Source organism: Culex pipiens, chromosome 3 (assembly GCF_016801865.2).
Source record: "Culex pipiens pallens isolate TS chromosome 3, TS_CPP_V2, whole genome shotgun sequence".
NCBI lineage: Eukaryota > Metazoa > Arthropoda > Insecta > Diptera > Culicidae > Culex > Culex pipiens.
Window position 1 is genome coordinate 108,823,213 of NC_068939.1, and position 17,234 is coordinate 108,840,446.

The window sequence follows — 17,234 nt, forward strand, 5'->3', positions numbered from 1 at the left end:
TTGCCGACTGCTTCACTGGTAACACCTCATCATTGTCCGCAGCCGTTGGCGCATTCACACCGGAAACAATTAGCAAGTGGTAACTGTGCTACCAGCTAATAGACCGCACGTGGCCACCGGATAGCGCGGTCCCGCCGGGAGTTTCTAAGATGGCTAATCGGTTGTTTGCACAAGTCACGTGGCAGTGATTTCTCTCGTAAAGTGTTGAAGTGGCAAACAAATGGCACGTGCAATCATGTGAATTTAGTAATAGTGCGTGAAAGTGGAAGGCATCATCTAGTCATTGTTTGTGATAAGTCAACTATTAGAAGTTAATAATAATATTAAGCAGTCACCATGTTTTCGATGGATACGTTCGATTTTGAGGCCGTCATGAGCCGTCACCTGTTTGATGGTCCGGCGTTGCAGCATCACGGGCAACCTCACCATCATCACCACCATCAGCATCACAGTCACCTGCAGACGGCCAGTGTGGACTCGACGACCTCGAACAGCTCGGACTACTTCCTGGGCGACGATGAGAACACAACCGACAGTGACTCGTTCTGTGGGTACAACAGCGATCAGGAAAATAACGACGGGATTAAGGAGTAAGTCGTTATTAAGAAATTTCGTCCCTATATGTGTTAAGAATGATCAACTATGAATTTTTTTGCTTATTTTTCGTTTGTTTGTGGTTCATCAATAGTAGTTTATGCAACAAGTTGCAAAAAGCAGATTTTTTCAGTACGAGTCGTTGCTTACAATTTTGGTATTGAATGGTATTAATTTTACATTCTGTTATTTCTGGTAGGGAAAAGTAAGCCGTTTCGTTTCTCCAGAAGAATTTTGTAAATTTCCCGGGAATTCCCGAAATGCAAGCGGAATTTACAAAAAAATAATGATAGAACTCAATTTTATATCATTAAATTTAATTTGCTATTCTTTGTCAATTCGTCTAAAAACTTCATGTTAAGGTTTATTTCAGATTACAATAATTTCTGAAGCATTCACAACTGGGAATAGATCTTATTTATTTGCGGGGCAACACAAATTACGATTTTTTGGAATGAAAATAAACTATCATAATTTTGATAATCTTTTAAAACGAAATTTGTTGTTATATCAGTTGAAAAAATGTAGCTCTATCCACCAAGATCAAAATTAAGTTTCAAAAAAAGTTTTTTTTTCGTTTTTTTACCATGACCAAATTGAATGAAAACTGAATTGGTTTCATTGAATGTCTCAAAGAGGGTTGTGCAAGAATAATTCTTTTAACTGAAGTCATTTATTAGGCTGAGTCATAAAAAATCATAAAAAAATTAAATTGGTATATATAAAAGTTGCCCGAAAAAGGCAAACATATTTTTTTTTAAACTTCGCTCCAAATATTTGAAAACTTCTAGTTGTGATTGCATAAAATGCTATTTCAATTAAAAAGCAGATTTTAAGGTAAATTCAATGCCTATTTATTCATTCAAGAGCTCATACCAGCATGATTTGTTCTGGAATAAATATTTGCCATGAAAAACATATTTACTGCATTTTTTCTCATTTCAACTTAATTATCAATATTATTCTTTATCATATTCTCTTCAACTGACAAATTTAAAAGCAATTGTGTGGTGTTAATATCAATTTTATAATAAAAAATACTTATCACAATTTTTCGATATTTTGAACGAATTTTAAAGACAGCTTATAACTGTTGGTTTTTTTTACAAGCAGTCAAGGCACTCATTGATCCTCACACATATTTTGACCAATTAAGTTGCTATTTTATACAATTTTGTTGCAAAAAATGAATCAGAATCAGGATCAGATTTTTTTTTGATAGATTTAAAATTTCCCGGGAATTCCCGGGATTTCCCGGGAAATTTGTTGAAAATTTCCCGTTTCCCGGGAAATTTGAAACCCCGGGAAATTGGACGCTCTAAAAAAAGGTGAAGTCCAACTTCAAACAACTGTGTCTAGGCTCCCTGTGAACGGATTTTCATAATTCAAGAAATCAAAGATGCGGACAGATGTCTAGATTGCTTTTTTGAAAAGTCAAAAGCAGAGGCATGTACCCTGAGTTATTCCCAAAACGTTGGAATCGTTTGTTGAATAATAATCTGTCTCAAATTTTATCAGAATGCCAGTTACAGTTCAATTATAATATCCAAGACCATTTTGGACCGACTTTGGGACCGGTTCCAGAATCTCCGGTGGAACCCTGATTTTTGATAGCACGGAGCATTTACGAGAATATTTTTTACCCACACTATGCAGATCACAATTCAGCATTTTCAAAATTAAGCTCAATGTTTTACGCACAAAACCATTTTTGGACATATCTGGCCACTTTGGAATCGGTTCCAGGATCTCCGGTGGAACCCGGAATATGGTCAACCACGCAGTTATTCCGGAATTATTTTTGTTCAAACAATATAGGTGTCTGAGTTCACATTTTTTAACATGAAGATCATTCATATTGTCCAAAATCATTTTTGGACCGACCTGGTCACTTTGGAACCGGTTCCAAGTGCCTCAGTTATTTGAAAATTTGAATTTCGGAGATTTTTATGAATTGCAGCTTTAAAATGCTTATAATTCGAAGTAGCTGCAGTTGATCAAAAATTGTACTAATATCTTTTCCAATTGCAAATTAAATTTAACACGCAAGAATATTTTTGGATTTTTTTTCAAAGAGTTTCCAAAAAATCAGATTTGGCCGAAATATAAACGTCCATCATGTACTAAAGCTCAAAAATGGCACTGAAACATATTACACAAAATAAAATAAAATCAATGTGGGTAAAGTTTTTCAAAATCGAGGTTTCGTAAAACCAATGCGAATTATATTTCAAGTTTTTGTCCTCACCTACAAATTCTCCAAAAAATCAGGAAGCAAAACAATACAAATGAAATATATATATATTTTGCAATTTTTTTAACAGTACACAGAAAAAAAATGATGGTAATATTCATCAGGATATGGTGACAGATTTTGTGGCAAAAAAAATGATAAATTTTACCCCAGAAACTGATGAATTTTCATCAGTTTTTGATGAATATTCATCAGGTTCACATTTTTACACATTTTTTATGTAATATTACTCAATAAAAGAGGTAATACTCAACCTACCAAATTTTCAACATTCCAAAATTCAACTTTTTTTTCTGTGTAGCATAACTTTAACAAATGACCGAGCCATGTAGCTCAATGGTAACGCCTCCGACGGCCCCGAGAGAAGGAAAAATTGAAAAAAAAACCTTCTAGATTTGCTAAGGAAAAGGATAGAAATAGAAAAGCTTAAAACTAAATCACAGTATGTGTTGTCTATTGACGTCTATTGATGTTTTCCCCCAGCTGAATTTTTTTTATATATATAGATAGATTTCGACGGTTTTGTTCGAACGCGAATCAGTTCAATGCGGAGCGTCGGATCGAGGTGCTCTTTGTTGCGTTGGGTTCGTGTAAGCCCAAGGAAGGTTTATATGCTAACTAATTGACACTTTGGCCACTCTGGAACCGATTTCGGAGCATCGGAAAATTGGATGGAGAAAGTTACTTAAATTCAAATTTTGATCACAGGAGGCTGAATAAGCAAAAAAGCAAAAAACGTCAACAAACAAAAAAAAGGCAGAACGAAGTTTGTCGGGTAAGGCTTGTAATGCATAAAGCGCTTTTTGTGAGTATTTTTTTTTATCCCAAACATGCTAAATATGATTATCAATGCAGAAAAATGCATTTTAGATTGTTTTCAATTGATTTAACTCCTATTTTCACTAATTTTTTTATGTTTTCTGTTGTTTATGTTTTTTGAACAAAAATACAAAAAATTACAAAAAAAAATAAATAAAAATACAGGCCAAGGATTCAACATTTGAATAAAAACCGTTACTTTATCCACCTTTAGGTGGTTGGTGCCTTCCTCACATTCATCTAGTCAATTCATTCAGTCAGAATTGCATTATTCTCCCACAATAACAAGTGTAACAAACTAACGTCATCACTCATTTCTTTCGATAGGGTTTCAGATCTACAATCTTTCTGGCTCTTCGGTAAAATCTTTTGATAACTAATCCAACGATAGTTCGTTTGATAGATCCGGACAATATTTTTATTCAAATATCTGAGAACCGGGCCCTAAAATATGAATAAATAACACTAAGGTGCGTATAACTTTTGATAAAGTTGTCAGATCTTCAATGTTTTGGACTCGTTAAAAAGGCACACTTTTTGCAATCTTCCGGACTTTAGTCAAAAAAGATTTTTTAACATTTCTTTTGTAGTACTTTACGAAACTTCATAATTTTCAAAAGGGACATAGCAATCCACTTTAACGATTCCGGGTGTTTTGTGGTCTCTATTGCAAGTTTCTGCTCATTTCTAGGCGTCCGAAGGTTATGTGTGGTGAGTCACTCAAAACCTCTTTTACGCAAATGGACCGACGTTTTACTTCCCCATCCGATAGGAGGCCAGGAGGATAAGGCGGGAATCGAACCTGCGCCCCATAGCAACTTAGGGATCGGCAGCCGAAGCCGCTAACCACCGCGCCACGAGGCGCCAAGGGACATATGGGACCCTAAACAAACTTTTAAAAATATTTGCAACGGCTTTATCAGATTTCTTCGTTATCATAATCATAATCATAATAATGTTTCAGTATTTAAATTTCACCTTTTCAAATAACTCCAATTATTCGAATTTTTAAATCAATCATCTAACCATAACCCCTCTGCGCCCTCTCTCCCACCCCAGCATTTACTCCACCCGCTCGTCCAAGTACCGGCGGCCCAAGTGTGCCTCCCAGCAGGCCCAACAGCGGCAGGCCGCGAACCTGCGCGAGCGTCGCCGCATGCAGAGCATCAACGAAGCCTTCGAGGGCCTCCGGACCCACATCCCGACGCTGCCGTACGAGAAGCGCCTCAGCAAGGTGGACACCCTGAAGTTGGCCATCAGCTACATCTCCTTCCTCGGGGACATGCTGCGGAAGGACAAAAACGGCAACGAACCCGGTACCAACGGGCTGAAGCGAGCACCCGTCAAGGAACCGCCGAAAAAGTTCATCGTTCGAGGTAAGGGGGAAAATGGGGTGAAATGGTCCTAATGTTTACGAAAAGCGTTATGAAGCGAACCAAATTTAGAACCGTGACGAACGAATCATCATGAAAGTGCGATATTAGAACCCCTTAATTTCTGCGCAAGGAATCGCCGAACACCGGTTCGTGGTGATGATCGCTTTCGTATTAATCCACATGCCCAATCCGGGAGGGTCGGTTCTACAGCTGGATCACATCACGGTATAATGACAGATGAATGGAGCGGCCAAATTAAGCGTAAACCGTGGCTAATTTAGTGCATGGAGAACATCTCCGGGGCGATGAAAATTGATGGTTTGCTTTCGAAGCAGCAGCAGCAGCAGCCGGTTGACAAAGTGTTTTCTGGTTGCCACAATATGGTTTTGACGGGGAAGAGTTCAGGAACACCAAATGGTACTCTGACTTGCAGGATGAATCCTATTGAGCATTATGAAGGTACTTGGGTAACACGTGATGCGAATGAATGAGTTTTTATTGCGGTTGGTGTTTATTCAAGAAGTGGGATGATTTTGCCAGTGATATTTTTTGTTGCATTGTATAACACTTAAAAAATAGGTAAATAACATCTTCACAAATGTAGCCATTAGTCTAAAAGTGATCGTTTCTTTAAATAACTGGATTTTCGTCAAAATTATTAAACCGAAAACTGCATCTTTTTATTTTTAGTTTAAGTACCCATGATTAGGAAACAAACTGGATAATTTATTCATAACGGATGAATATGCATAAAAGACTCGTATGCCAACATGGAGAGAGCATCTTTTAAAATCATTTTTTCAGTTTTCTTTCGCCAGGGTACGTTATCCATTAGTGGACCCCTTTCCTATAGTGGACCATCTGAAGGTTTTTTGATAAACAATTCAATAACATCACAATTTCAAGCAGATATTTGTCTACAAATCTTTTATTTAGCAAGTTCAGCATCATTTAAAACGATTTTGACTGACATTGGAGTGTCCTTTTCGCCAGAATAAGTGTTTTGAGTTCGACATCATTTCAGATGTCGATCTGTCCAAAAAAAATTTACTGATTTTTTCCCTTCAGTAAGTCGAAATAATGTGAGTTTAAGAAACTTTACTAAAATAAAACAAAGAACTGCTTTACATACAAAAATGGAGAAAACTGTGTATTTGAGTAAAAGTTTTTCTTAAACATACAGTAAATGCTTTTTTTTAATCATAAATCAACACAGATTTTGTGTAAAAAATGATTAATTTTACCTCTGAAAATAATGAATTTTCATCAGTTTTTGATGAATATTCGTCAGGTTAACATTATTACACATTTTTTAAGTAATACAACCCAAAAAAGAGGTAATATTCAACAAAGCAAATTTTCAACCTTCCGAAATTCAACTTTTTTTTATCTGTGAACCTAATAGAATATATTTAAATCATGAGTATAAATATACCTTTTTTCATGTTTAAAGTACTAAAGTTGCTGAAACTGTAAGAATTTAAAATTAATCAACACTATAGTTAATTGTACTAGCTGAAGCATCATAATGAAGTTTGAAATGATATTTTATGAGAATAAATCAATAACAAAACATTTTTGCAAATAAACATGCGTGGTTTTATCAGCAACTGTAAACAAATCTATTGCTTTGTTTTGGTCGACTATTTAAGTACCGTCATTGGGGGGTTACATTGGGTCTGGGGGTGAGATTGTGTCACAGTATTTTTTTACGGATTTTACAATTTCTCAGGTTCTTCTCAATGAAACTGAATTCTGTTAAAAGGGTTGTGTAGGGGACATCTTAAGATCACTTCGCTGAAAAAATCTCGTTCCTAGAAAAAATCCTGTTATTTTGGCAGCTGTCTTAAGTTGAGGTACGTTTTTGGCCAAAAATGACCTCTCGAAAAATCATTTTTCTAATATTTTTGATGGAATTGCTCGAAAACTACCCAAATGTTTGAAAATCTCCTTTTCAAACGTTGTAGCATATCAATACGATTCCATCGAACAAGAAACACTGTTGGATGACTTGTTTTTAGCATATCGTTGTATTTGAGCATTATTTTAGTTTCATCTGACCCAACTATTGGCATTTAAGGCAGTGTTCATCAAAATCCACCATATTTTGGGAAAATGTTTGTAAACCATCTAAGAACAAATCTACGTTGAAAGATTTTCGATGTTACTTAAATTGTTTTTGTTACTAAGAAATTATGAGATGTGTATCGTTTTTTGACCCATAGTCACCCCCACTGACGGTAATTAATATGGAAAAATGCATTAAAATTACTTTTTTAATAATATTTTTGATTACACTGATTCTTGACACGTTTTATTTCATATTTTTTGGAAATAAATGAGTATAAAAGTCTGTTAAGTTTTTATGTTGTTTTTAGCCATATCTGTTAACAAAATTTATTTGTTTACAGTGAAAAATAAGCAAGTGCCCACTTTTAACCTTTATATCTATTATTAGACCCACACCATGAATCAAAACATCAAATATCTGTTAAATTTGATATAAAAACAACAGTTTTCCTATAGTGGACTCGGGGGTCCATAATTGAGCATGAGCATGAGAGACCACCCATGGTTGTCTTTCTCCGTTGCTGAACAGAACCGTAATATCCTTTCAGCACTACTGATCATAGGCTTCGACTGTCAAGTGGTATTTCCCTTATCAACAGCATGTATGAATGCGCTGAAAAGATAAAACACCATGATTGCCAAAACAAGATCAGTTGCGAATAGGTAATAGTCATTGGCCACCAACGGCGCCCGCCATGTCAGTTTGTAGATCTCGATTTTAAGGGATGGGAATGTTAGTTAACGCAGGTTGCTACTAGGGCAGCTGATTTACTCTGTGCCAAAATCATAGTGTTCGTTGAAAGGTATTATATTTTATTCTCAAGGCAAACAATCGGATGCTGCGGATGAGACATTTCCCGTTTAACTGTTGTAAAATTTTAAATGAAATGGTTTAATCTTAGACAGCCGGCTGTGGATAGAACCAAATAATATTTATTTATAAAATGAGGTGTTAAACGCAATGCTGCAATGATAGCGTAGTCTGATTTTTAATTATATAATCATTTAGTTCATGAATTTGTTACGGAATAGACGCGACGAACTCAACCATCAAGTGCCTTCCGATCTTCTTTCTGTTAGCTAGATAAGGTATTGATTTTCGTTGCCTCTCGAGCTACGATGCTATGGAGAGGGCTTAACACACAAACAACCGACGTCGAGCCCTCCGAGCTACGGAGCTATGGGAAGGTCTTTTCAACACAAAAAAGACTCGTGCACCAAACAACGTTCTTGATGAATCAAAATAATTTTGTTACGCGATAAACCTAACGAACTCAATCGTCAACTTGTCATCCAATCAGCGATGATGAAGAAAGGGCTTGAAGCACACAATAACTCACCGATTAATATGAATAATTTTCAAGATCGATCTTGTTTTATAACTACAGCGCGACTCACTCCTGATTTTCACGATCCCGAATACAGCACAAAACGAACACCGCAAAAATCCATCTCACAATCCTGATTTGTTTTTTTCTTTTTTTTCATTTTTTTTTTGCTTTTTTCACTTTGCACACAAACACAACCATAATTGAATAATTTCCCCCAACCAACGCGTCCCTTCACTCACCATTCTTGCAGGCACAATCCTGATTTTTTTTCTTCATTTTGCACACAAACACATCCATCCACTTGCACTGGTGGAACATAATCTGAACACAAACAGCGACACAAAAGAGACGAAAATTATCGCGAAAAAAAAACCGGACTGCGCGTCCCCAGAAGCACTGCACTTATCAGTGGACTCGGGCAAAAAACACTTTTTTCAAATGACTATTTTTCTGCACAAAAGCAAATAATTGATGAAACAAATAGTCAGAATTGTTCAAAAGACTTCAGATTTCATTGTTTTGAACAAAGGCTTATGAAATAGTGCTTAAAATATTGAAAATTGTGAAAAATGCTCGTTGGCTCTACTAGGGGGTCCACTAATGGTTAAGATACCCTATAACGTGTATTGAGACAAAAATATCCGTGAGACTCCTATCACAACCGTTATTTTTTCATCCCAATTTCAACAATTAGAATTTTAATTAATCAATAAAACAAATAAGCTTTTGCAATTGCAATACTTTTAATGGAAGAGATTCTACGTTTTCAACAAGGGTTTAACTTGACACTAATTTACAAGCGAGAAATTTTGTCGGGACCGCTGGTGTAGTGGAAAGCATGGTTACCAGAGGGGGAATAACAACATTTTATTCAAATTTATTTGAAATATGTAAGTGCAAGTAATTGTTATATGCAACATCAATATTTTTTCTCAGGTTTCTTTGAAGTAGTCTTAGCACATAGCTGCCAAAACAAAAAAATAAGGAATTTTGGTCGGAAAGTCGGTCGATGCAAGTTTTCTTTTGATTATTTTATATATTTGTTAATTCTTCATTAACATTAACATTATTTACAAAAATTATTGAATTTTTTTATCCTTTCAAGTTTATAGAACTATGAAAAATAAATGAGTCTCAAAAAAGTTTCAATCATCAAAAAATAATATTTGAATACCGTAGTTCAGTTAAATGAATTTAAAGAGTGTTTTCGGAATTGCAAAAAAAAAATGTATGAAACTCTTTGCAAAACTTGACATTTTTTTCAGCACTCGTCGTAAATACGACTCGGTGAACTTCGTTGAATAAAAGTACGACCCGTGCTGAAAAATCAGCATTTTGCCACTTGTTGCATGAGCTTATTTTAACAGTTTTAAAAAGTCACTTTCAAGGCTGTAAAATCGCTACCACTTTTTTAAAAGTTGGGTTCTTTTTAATTCCCTGAGTCAAAGAAGCCGCTTTTTTTAAACTTGATTTTAAATTATCAATTTACAAATTTTTGGTCAAGGTCAAAGTTTAAAAACTGTATTATTTAAAAATTCTTTTATAAAAAAATGCAAGCATGAAAATTGTACTGCAATACACCTTGAAAAAATGTTGTTAAAAAATCTAATAATTACATAAAGTTTACAAGCTGAAAAAAATAATTTAAAAATCCAGCAGTTTTTGCTTAAATTTTAGTAACAATATCTATTTTGTTTCTTTCTACTTGATCCTATTCGGTTATTCTTTTCAAACTAATGCTCAAAACAAATAACAATTTTAAAACTGTATTTATTGTATTTCCACAACCATATTTGATATCTCTATGGAAAGCATTCAAAAACAAGCTCATCGTTTGAATCGAAAAAAAAACGTTACTTAATCCACCCTTAGGTGGTTGGTGCCTTCCTCACATTTAGAGAGTAATGCTATCCAAAATAGATACAAAAGGACGGACCTTTCAGTGTTCTATCAACTTGATTCATACCATCAGATTGGGTAGTAAGATCATCATAATTCAGGGCTCTTATGTGCCTATAACTTTTGATAGGGTTGTCAGATCTGCAATCTATTGAACTCGTTGGAAAGGTCTTTCGATTACCTATCCAACGACCAGTCGCATGATAGATCCGGACAACGTTCTCATCAAAATATCTGAGATTCTGCCTCTAAAATGTGTATAAATAACACATAAGTGCTTATAACTTTTGATAGGGTTGCCAGATCTGCAATCTATTGAACTCGTTGGAAAGGTCTTTCGATTACCTATCCAACGATCAGTCGCATGATAGATCCGGACAACGTTTTCATCAATATATATGAGATCCGGCCTGAAAAAAGTTCATAAATAACAGTTAAGTGCGTATAACTTTTGATAGGGTTGTCAGATCTGCAATCTATTGAACTCGTTGGAAAGGTCTTTCGATTACCTATCCAACGACAAGTCGCATGGTAGATCCGGGCAACGTTTTCATCAAAATATATGAGATGAGGTTCATAAATAACACTTAAATGCTTATAACTTTTGATAGGGTTGTCAGATCTTCAATGTCTTGAACGCGTTGGAAAGGTCTTTTGATTACCTATCCAACGATAGGTCGCATGAGGGATCCGGACAACGTTTTTATCAAAATATCTGAGATCCGGCGTCCAAAAAGTGCACAAATAACACTTAAGTGCTTATAACTTTTGATAGGGTTGTCAGATCTTAGATGTTTTTGACGCGTTGGAAAGGTCTCTTTATTACCTTTCTAAAAATGTATAGCATGGCGGGTTTTCTTACAAAAACCACCCTTTTTACAATCTTCCGGACTTTTGTCAAAATCGTTTTTTTAGCATAACTTTTGAAGTACTTAACTAAACTTTATAATTTTCAATAGCGACTTATGGGACCCCAAGACGGATCGAATGAGACCAAAACGGTCAGAATCGGTTCAGCCAGCGCCGAGATAATCGAGTGCATATTTTTTGGTGCACAGACCCACATCCCTACACACACACACACACAGACATTTGCTCAGAATTTGATTCTGAGTCGATATGTATACGTGAAGGTGGGTCTAGGAGGTCAAATTAAGAAGTTCGTTTTTCGAGTGATTTTATAGCCTTTCCTCAGTAAAGTGAGGAAGGCAAAACTCTCTCCCCATTCACCGTGCCAGAAAAGATACATTCAAATCCATAACATCTGTAGATCAATCCCAAACTTCCCACGGCCCACGATCGATAGTGGGTGGACCACACAAATGAACACACGATGACGGGTTGATGATTTATACCACGAAAATGAAGCAACATCACCACGCCACAGAAAAGAGGATGGGCTAAATTTATGAAATACTTTTGCGCATGTCTCGCATTCTGTCTGGCTGGTGAAAATTTGGAAAGAACATTTATAGCCAATGTCGGAGGGGGTGGATTTGCAACCGGGAAAAGACTGTTGGATGAGTGTGGCGTTTAACACCTGTCTCACATCCCATAAATGTATAAAAAATGTGTATTTGCTTGGCTCTGTGATGAAAACTCAGTAATTTAGCAAATTTATCAAATTGTCACAAGTAGTAGAGAAAGTTTAAACAAATGATGGTTAAGATAATTGGCAAATGGATATTGTTAAATTAGCCTTAGAGTTTATTTCATTTTTGTTAGAAAGATTTGGATAACGTTACTTGACGTGATTTTTTTTTCTAAAAAACAACATTCATGAGGTCCAGTATTCTAGGCTCAACTCCAACAATGTAAATTTCGTATCGTAATCCAAAAGTATGTATGACATAAACCGTTCTTCGTATTAAATCAATCAAACAATCAAACACCCCTAACGCCCTCGAAACCAAGATAAGATACGCCACAGTGAGCACCACCTCCACGCGTGAGCCCTTCCAACCCCTCGAACAAAAACTGCTCGAACCACCGGGAAGGATCGTTTCGCACTCGAAGTGAGTGTTTCTTCCTGAAATGATGCCGGTGGGAAAAACGACGGTTGCTCTCCCGCTGCTGGCTGAGTAAATAATTTTCGCTAATGCCCTCTGCGCGCTGGGGTTCTAACATCACTTAAATTGGATTTGTAAACACTCGACGAGGACGACAACGTGGCAGCAAATACAACGCCGAGTGGGTTCTGGGCTTTAATTTGTTCCCAATATCCTGGTCGCGGTTGGGTGGAAATTTCTGAGGGGAGCGAGTGCAGGACCATATGCTTGGAAGGGCGAATGTGTTTTTGATGAATGAAAGGAAGAGCAAACATAGGTGTCATCCTTTGCGATACCTTTCTTGAATGGGAAAGATGCAAAATGCTACAACTTTGGGAAGTGAAAATTTCTATATTTGTCATGATAATCAAGGAATTACCGTAAATCGGGAAGACATTGATAGGATTTCAATTATTTTTTCAAGAATTATTTAAACGAGTAGACTTGTGTAGGGGTAGGCCACACAATGTCCATGTACGTTTTATTTAAACATAGTTTTCACAATAGAGCAATTCTCCACGAAATCGGCCAATTTCGACCATTTTTTTTATATTTTGATTTGGCTCAATTTGTGTTATTGGTTCACCCATACAAGTCTCCATACAATTTTGGCAGCTGTCCATACAAAAATGGTAAGTAATCATTCGAAAATCTGTAACTTTTCAAGGAATTTTTTGATTGATTTGGTGTCTTGGGCAAAGTTATAGGAATTGTTGATGACTATTAAGAAAAAAATAATTACACGGAAAAAAATGTTTGCCGATGTTTTAATTTCCTTTTTTTCACAGAAACTCAATTTCCCAAAATACGTATTTTTTCTAGATTTTTTGATTTTTTTGGTTTTAGGGGACAAAAACCCGCAACTTTTGAGCCATAGAGAAGTCTGGTCAAAAAATGTGACGCGGAGTTATATTTTTTTTTGAAAAAAAAAGTGATTTTTGGAAAAAAAATCAAAATTCCAAGAAAAAAAAATTTACCTAGTTTTTGCCTTCCTCACCTCAATGAGGAAAGGCTATAATAGCAGGGGTGCTCAAAGTTTTTGGATGGCGGGCCAAATTTGAAGCCTAAATGAGTTTGCGTGCCAAATGTACAAAATTATTTATTTAATTGTTAAAATTACGCTATTTTAATTTGAAAGACTAAAAAATACATCTATCAGCTTTTTGAAATTTCTGTAATTTTTTGAACATTTTTGTTTTCATTTTCATTTAAAAATTATAGAAAACAGAAGTAACAGTTTTCAATAGTTCTGCTGATTTTATTGTTTTAGGTATTTGAAAAGGGTGGTATTTAGCTGGGTGCTTAATAGTGGTTCGCAAAACGGCCTCAATTTTGACCTGTCAAAGTGGAACCAATTTACTGTTCGCTAAAAGTAGAGAGTATTGTTTTCGATCATTAAACATTGTTTTTATTTTTTCAAGAATGAAAGATTAGTGGCGTTTGAGGACCTGGAGTTGAAGTCAAGAAATCTTAAGCAAGTTGAAGACGAGATCGTTATTTTTTATAATTATGAATGGAAGTTATTTATGGAGTCGATGTGGTTGTATCCATCCAGAAGCTGTCTTTATTGTTTGATTCCGTTTAAAAACCTACTGGTTTAGTGAAAATCTTCTCTGTTTGTTGGATTAGTTTCACTAGAATTTGCGATATTTTTCGCTGAACCAAGAAGTGCTGCAGGATTCCAAAATCAGTCAGGGAATTTATCTGCGACATCGCAGAATGACACTATCGCCGCAGTTCTTCAACACCCGTAAAAAATAAAAACCTCATCTAACCGATCGATACTTGAAAACAAACACAATTTTCCAGCAAACAATGTCAAAAACTAGACAAAATAAATTACATACTACTGATTATAAAACAGCTCATGTACCAGTAATAAAAAATTCATGCTTGTGCTTGAACAGCCTCATACTTTGTAGATGTAAACAAAGTGGGATCATTCGAAAATCACGTTACACGTTATTTTCTCTCTTCACCCAGGTTTTTAGTTGATTTTTCTTGTGTAATCATTTTTAATATTTTGAAAACGGTTACATGGAATCTAAAAAAAAAGTAACGGCGTAATATTATCTTTAAATTTTGTGTAAGAAATGAAAAATCGCTGCAAATTTTTTTTTAATTAAAAAGATTTTTGAACAAAATATTTGTGTCGTTTAATGTGGTTTAAAATGTGGATAAATCAATTGTTTTTAATAACAAAGCATGAAAAAAACGATTAGCATAACAAAATTTAATATAAACCTTTTTTTTTAATATAAAATCACTTTACAAATGGTCAAAGGGCCATTTTTCATGATCATTCAAAATGGGTCCGCGGGCCACAAAAAATCACCATGTTTGGCCAGCGGGCCATACTTTGGTAACCCCTGAGTTAGATAAATACGACATGTGTTGATAAAATCAAATTTTGAATGGAGACGAATACAATTTTTGTTTTGCTATTCCGGAAAACATCGTTTGAATTGGATTCTTCCAATTAAATAAATTACAAGGGAATTGGCTACAGATGATGAATGAATCATTGAATTCAACGTTTCGCATCTTTGAAGATCACAGTTTTATATTATGGCAAATAGTTTTGAAGAAAAGTAAAAAAAACACAAAAGATACTGAAACATTTGAAAAAATAAACACTCAATTAATGAATTTAAATAAAATTCTTGATAGTTTGATTAATTGAAATAAAATTATTAGAAATTGGAGAAAAACCATGAAAAGCAAGTTTTTTTTTGACAAAATTGAAAACATTAAAAAAAAAACAGACAGAAGAGGATTACCCTAATGTATTAGATAACTTCTCGGATTAGTTTTCAAAAAGCCGTAAGAGCCATTGGTAAACAAAGTCCTTTTTGCATCGGTATTCGACCTACTTACGAAAAACCAATATCGAAAATGCTCGAGATTGTTCATCTACACGTCCTTCAAGGGCCCCGAACTAAAAAATAAATGAAATGTTGTCTCATTTTGACAAAAACGAAAATTAGTTTCAGAGGTCACGGTGGCTCTTACGGCTTTTTGAAAACTCACCCAAGACTTTATTCAATAATACAAAGGAATTATAAAGAAAATTTACATTCTATCGCTCACTGAAAAGGCACACTTCTAACTGATTTACTCCCTTTCCTCTAAATTCGCAGGTGGTTCCGGCCAGACCCACTCCCTCTCGTGGCACCGGAAGGGTGATCGCAACGCAAACGGACGCTACTTTGCACGGATCTGGCGTCCGGAGGATCCCCGAAGCAACCAGCGAAACATCGCAGCTGGCCCTTCGACCTACTCGAACGGAATGGCCTGAATATTTTTCAAATGCATCGTGTTCCTGTCCAAATTTCGTGCCGTACATTTAAATAGCATTTATTAATTTATTTCGCAATTCTAATTGATGAACATTGTGAACCGTTTCTAGTCGTTCTAGTCAGAGCTCAGTACTTTTGTTGGTATTTATTGTAAATAAATTTTATTTAATCGAAAAAAACTCACGTCTCACACATCATTTGTCCGCATTTGAACAATCGCTTCGGCAAACAACTTCGGTAGCTAATTCTCACGCGTGTCCAACGGGATTTTTGGATTTTTCAAGTCATCAACTGGTAAGTTGCAGGAAGTACATTAGAAAGCTATATGAACACCCGTCCGAAACGAGTTTCCCCTGGTGTTTTAATATTCGGTCGTAAAAAGAGCATCACCTGAACAAACATTGGCAACCGACGGTGCGTCGGCTTTTCCTCAGGGGGAAACTTTCGTCTCTTTTAAGCACTGCAATCAAAACAGTATCGAATTCACTTGGTGCATTTCGATTGAGGATTCATTCGATTTGAAATTTCAGCTTCGCGAATCATCAATAGACGATCGCAAAAAATAAATTTAGTTTTTTTAGTTTAATCCAAATCTGAGAAAGATTTATTTATTTCTAATTAAATTCGTGATATAGTTTCCATTAATGCTATATTTTTTCGACACAAATTTTAATCTCCTAATCTAAAACCCCGAATCGGACGTTACACGAACACTTGAAAATTAATGCCATCCACAATTAAAACCGAAACGCATCCATCAGTTTATCATACATCGTGGTAATATACATCTCTGCACTCAATTGGGTTCGTTTTTTTTGCTTTCTATAAACTTCATTCATCAGGAATTAATTTAAAACCGTCGGATTATTTCACGCGCCAGTCCGAAGGGTGATAGCTTTCCAGGATTTTAAAACGAACACACTCTAACGCTTCATTTAGGGGTTGCATTATGACCCCTTGGATTAAGGCAATTCTAGATTAAATTTTCAAAAGGTCCTATCTGCATAGGAAACCCATGACTCATAGGTTGTTTTGAATATTTACTCTAGAATTCAAGGCAGCAAAGCATCAGGCAGGACAGTGCAATTTGGGATTGAAGGGATTGATTATTTTAACTGTGAAAATAAAAACTTAAAAATTCCTATTTGTATGGGTTGATATTCTTACGGAAAAATATAGAACGTGTTACAAAAATCGGAAAAGTCACTTAGGTATTTCTGATGGGCCGTTACAAATATTTTTTGAAGTTTATGTCCCCCGGCTCTGACCAAAGTTGATGGGGGGGGGACCAAAAATAAAAAAATAAAAATTGAAATTACAAGCCTAGGTTTAAACATTTGGATGAAAAAAGTTTTTTTAAATGCATTTTACAAGCGTCCAGTTGCTTTCCAATCATTAGTTTTCAGGGTATCGATATAAACTTTGAAAAATATTTGCAACGGCCTTATTGCAATTTTAATAATGAAAATAGTTTTTTACCCAATTTTGCCGTTTCTTATTGTTATTCTAATGGTGTTCAAAGATGCATCGTTTGATTTAACCTT

At 35.4% G+C, this 17,234-nt stretch overlaps 1 protein-coding gene across 1 annotated transcript; it reads left to right on the forward strand.

The window, feature by feature from the left end:
- On the forward strand, window positions 1–15,869 carry LOC120421518 (pancreas transcription factor 1 subunit alpha). The gene is made up of 3 exons (XM_039584736.2): window positions 1–590; window positions 4,727–5,043; window positions 15,532–15,869. Exons 1-3 carry the CDS (start codon window positions 337–339, stop codon window positions 15,687–15,689), a joined length of 729 nt encoding a protein of 242 aa, XP_039440670.1. The 5' UTR covers window positions 1–336; the 3' UTR covers window positions 15,690–15,869.
- The last annotated feature ends 1,365 nt before the right edge of the window (window positions 15,870–17,234 follow it).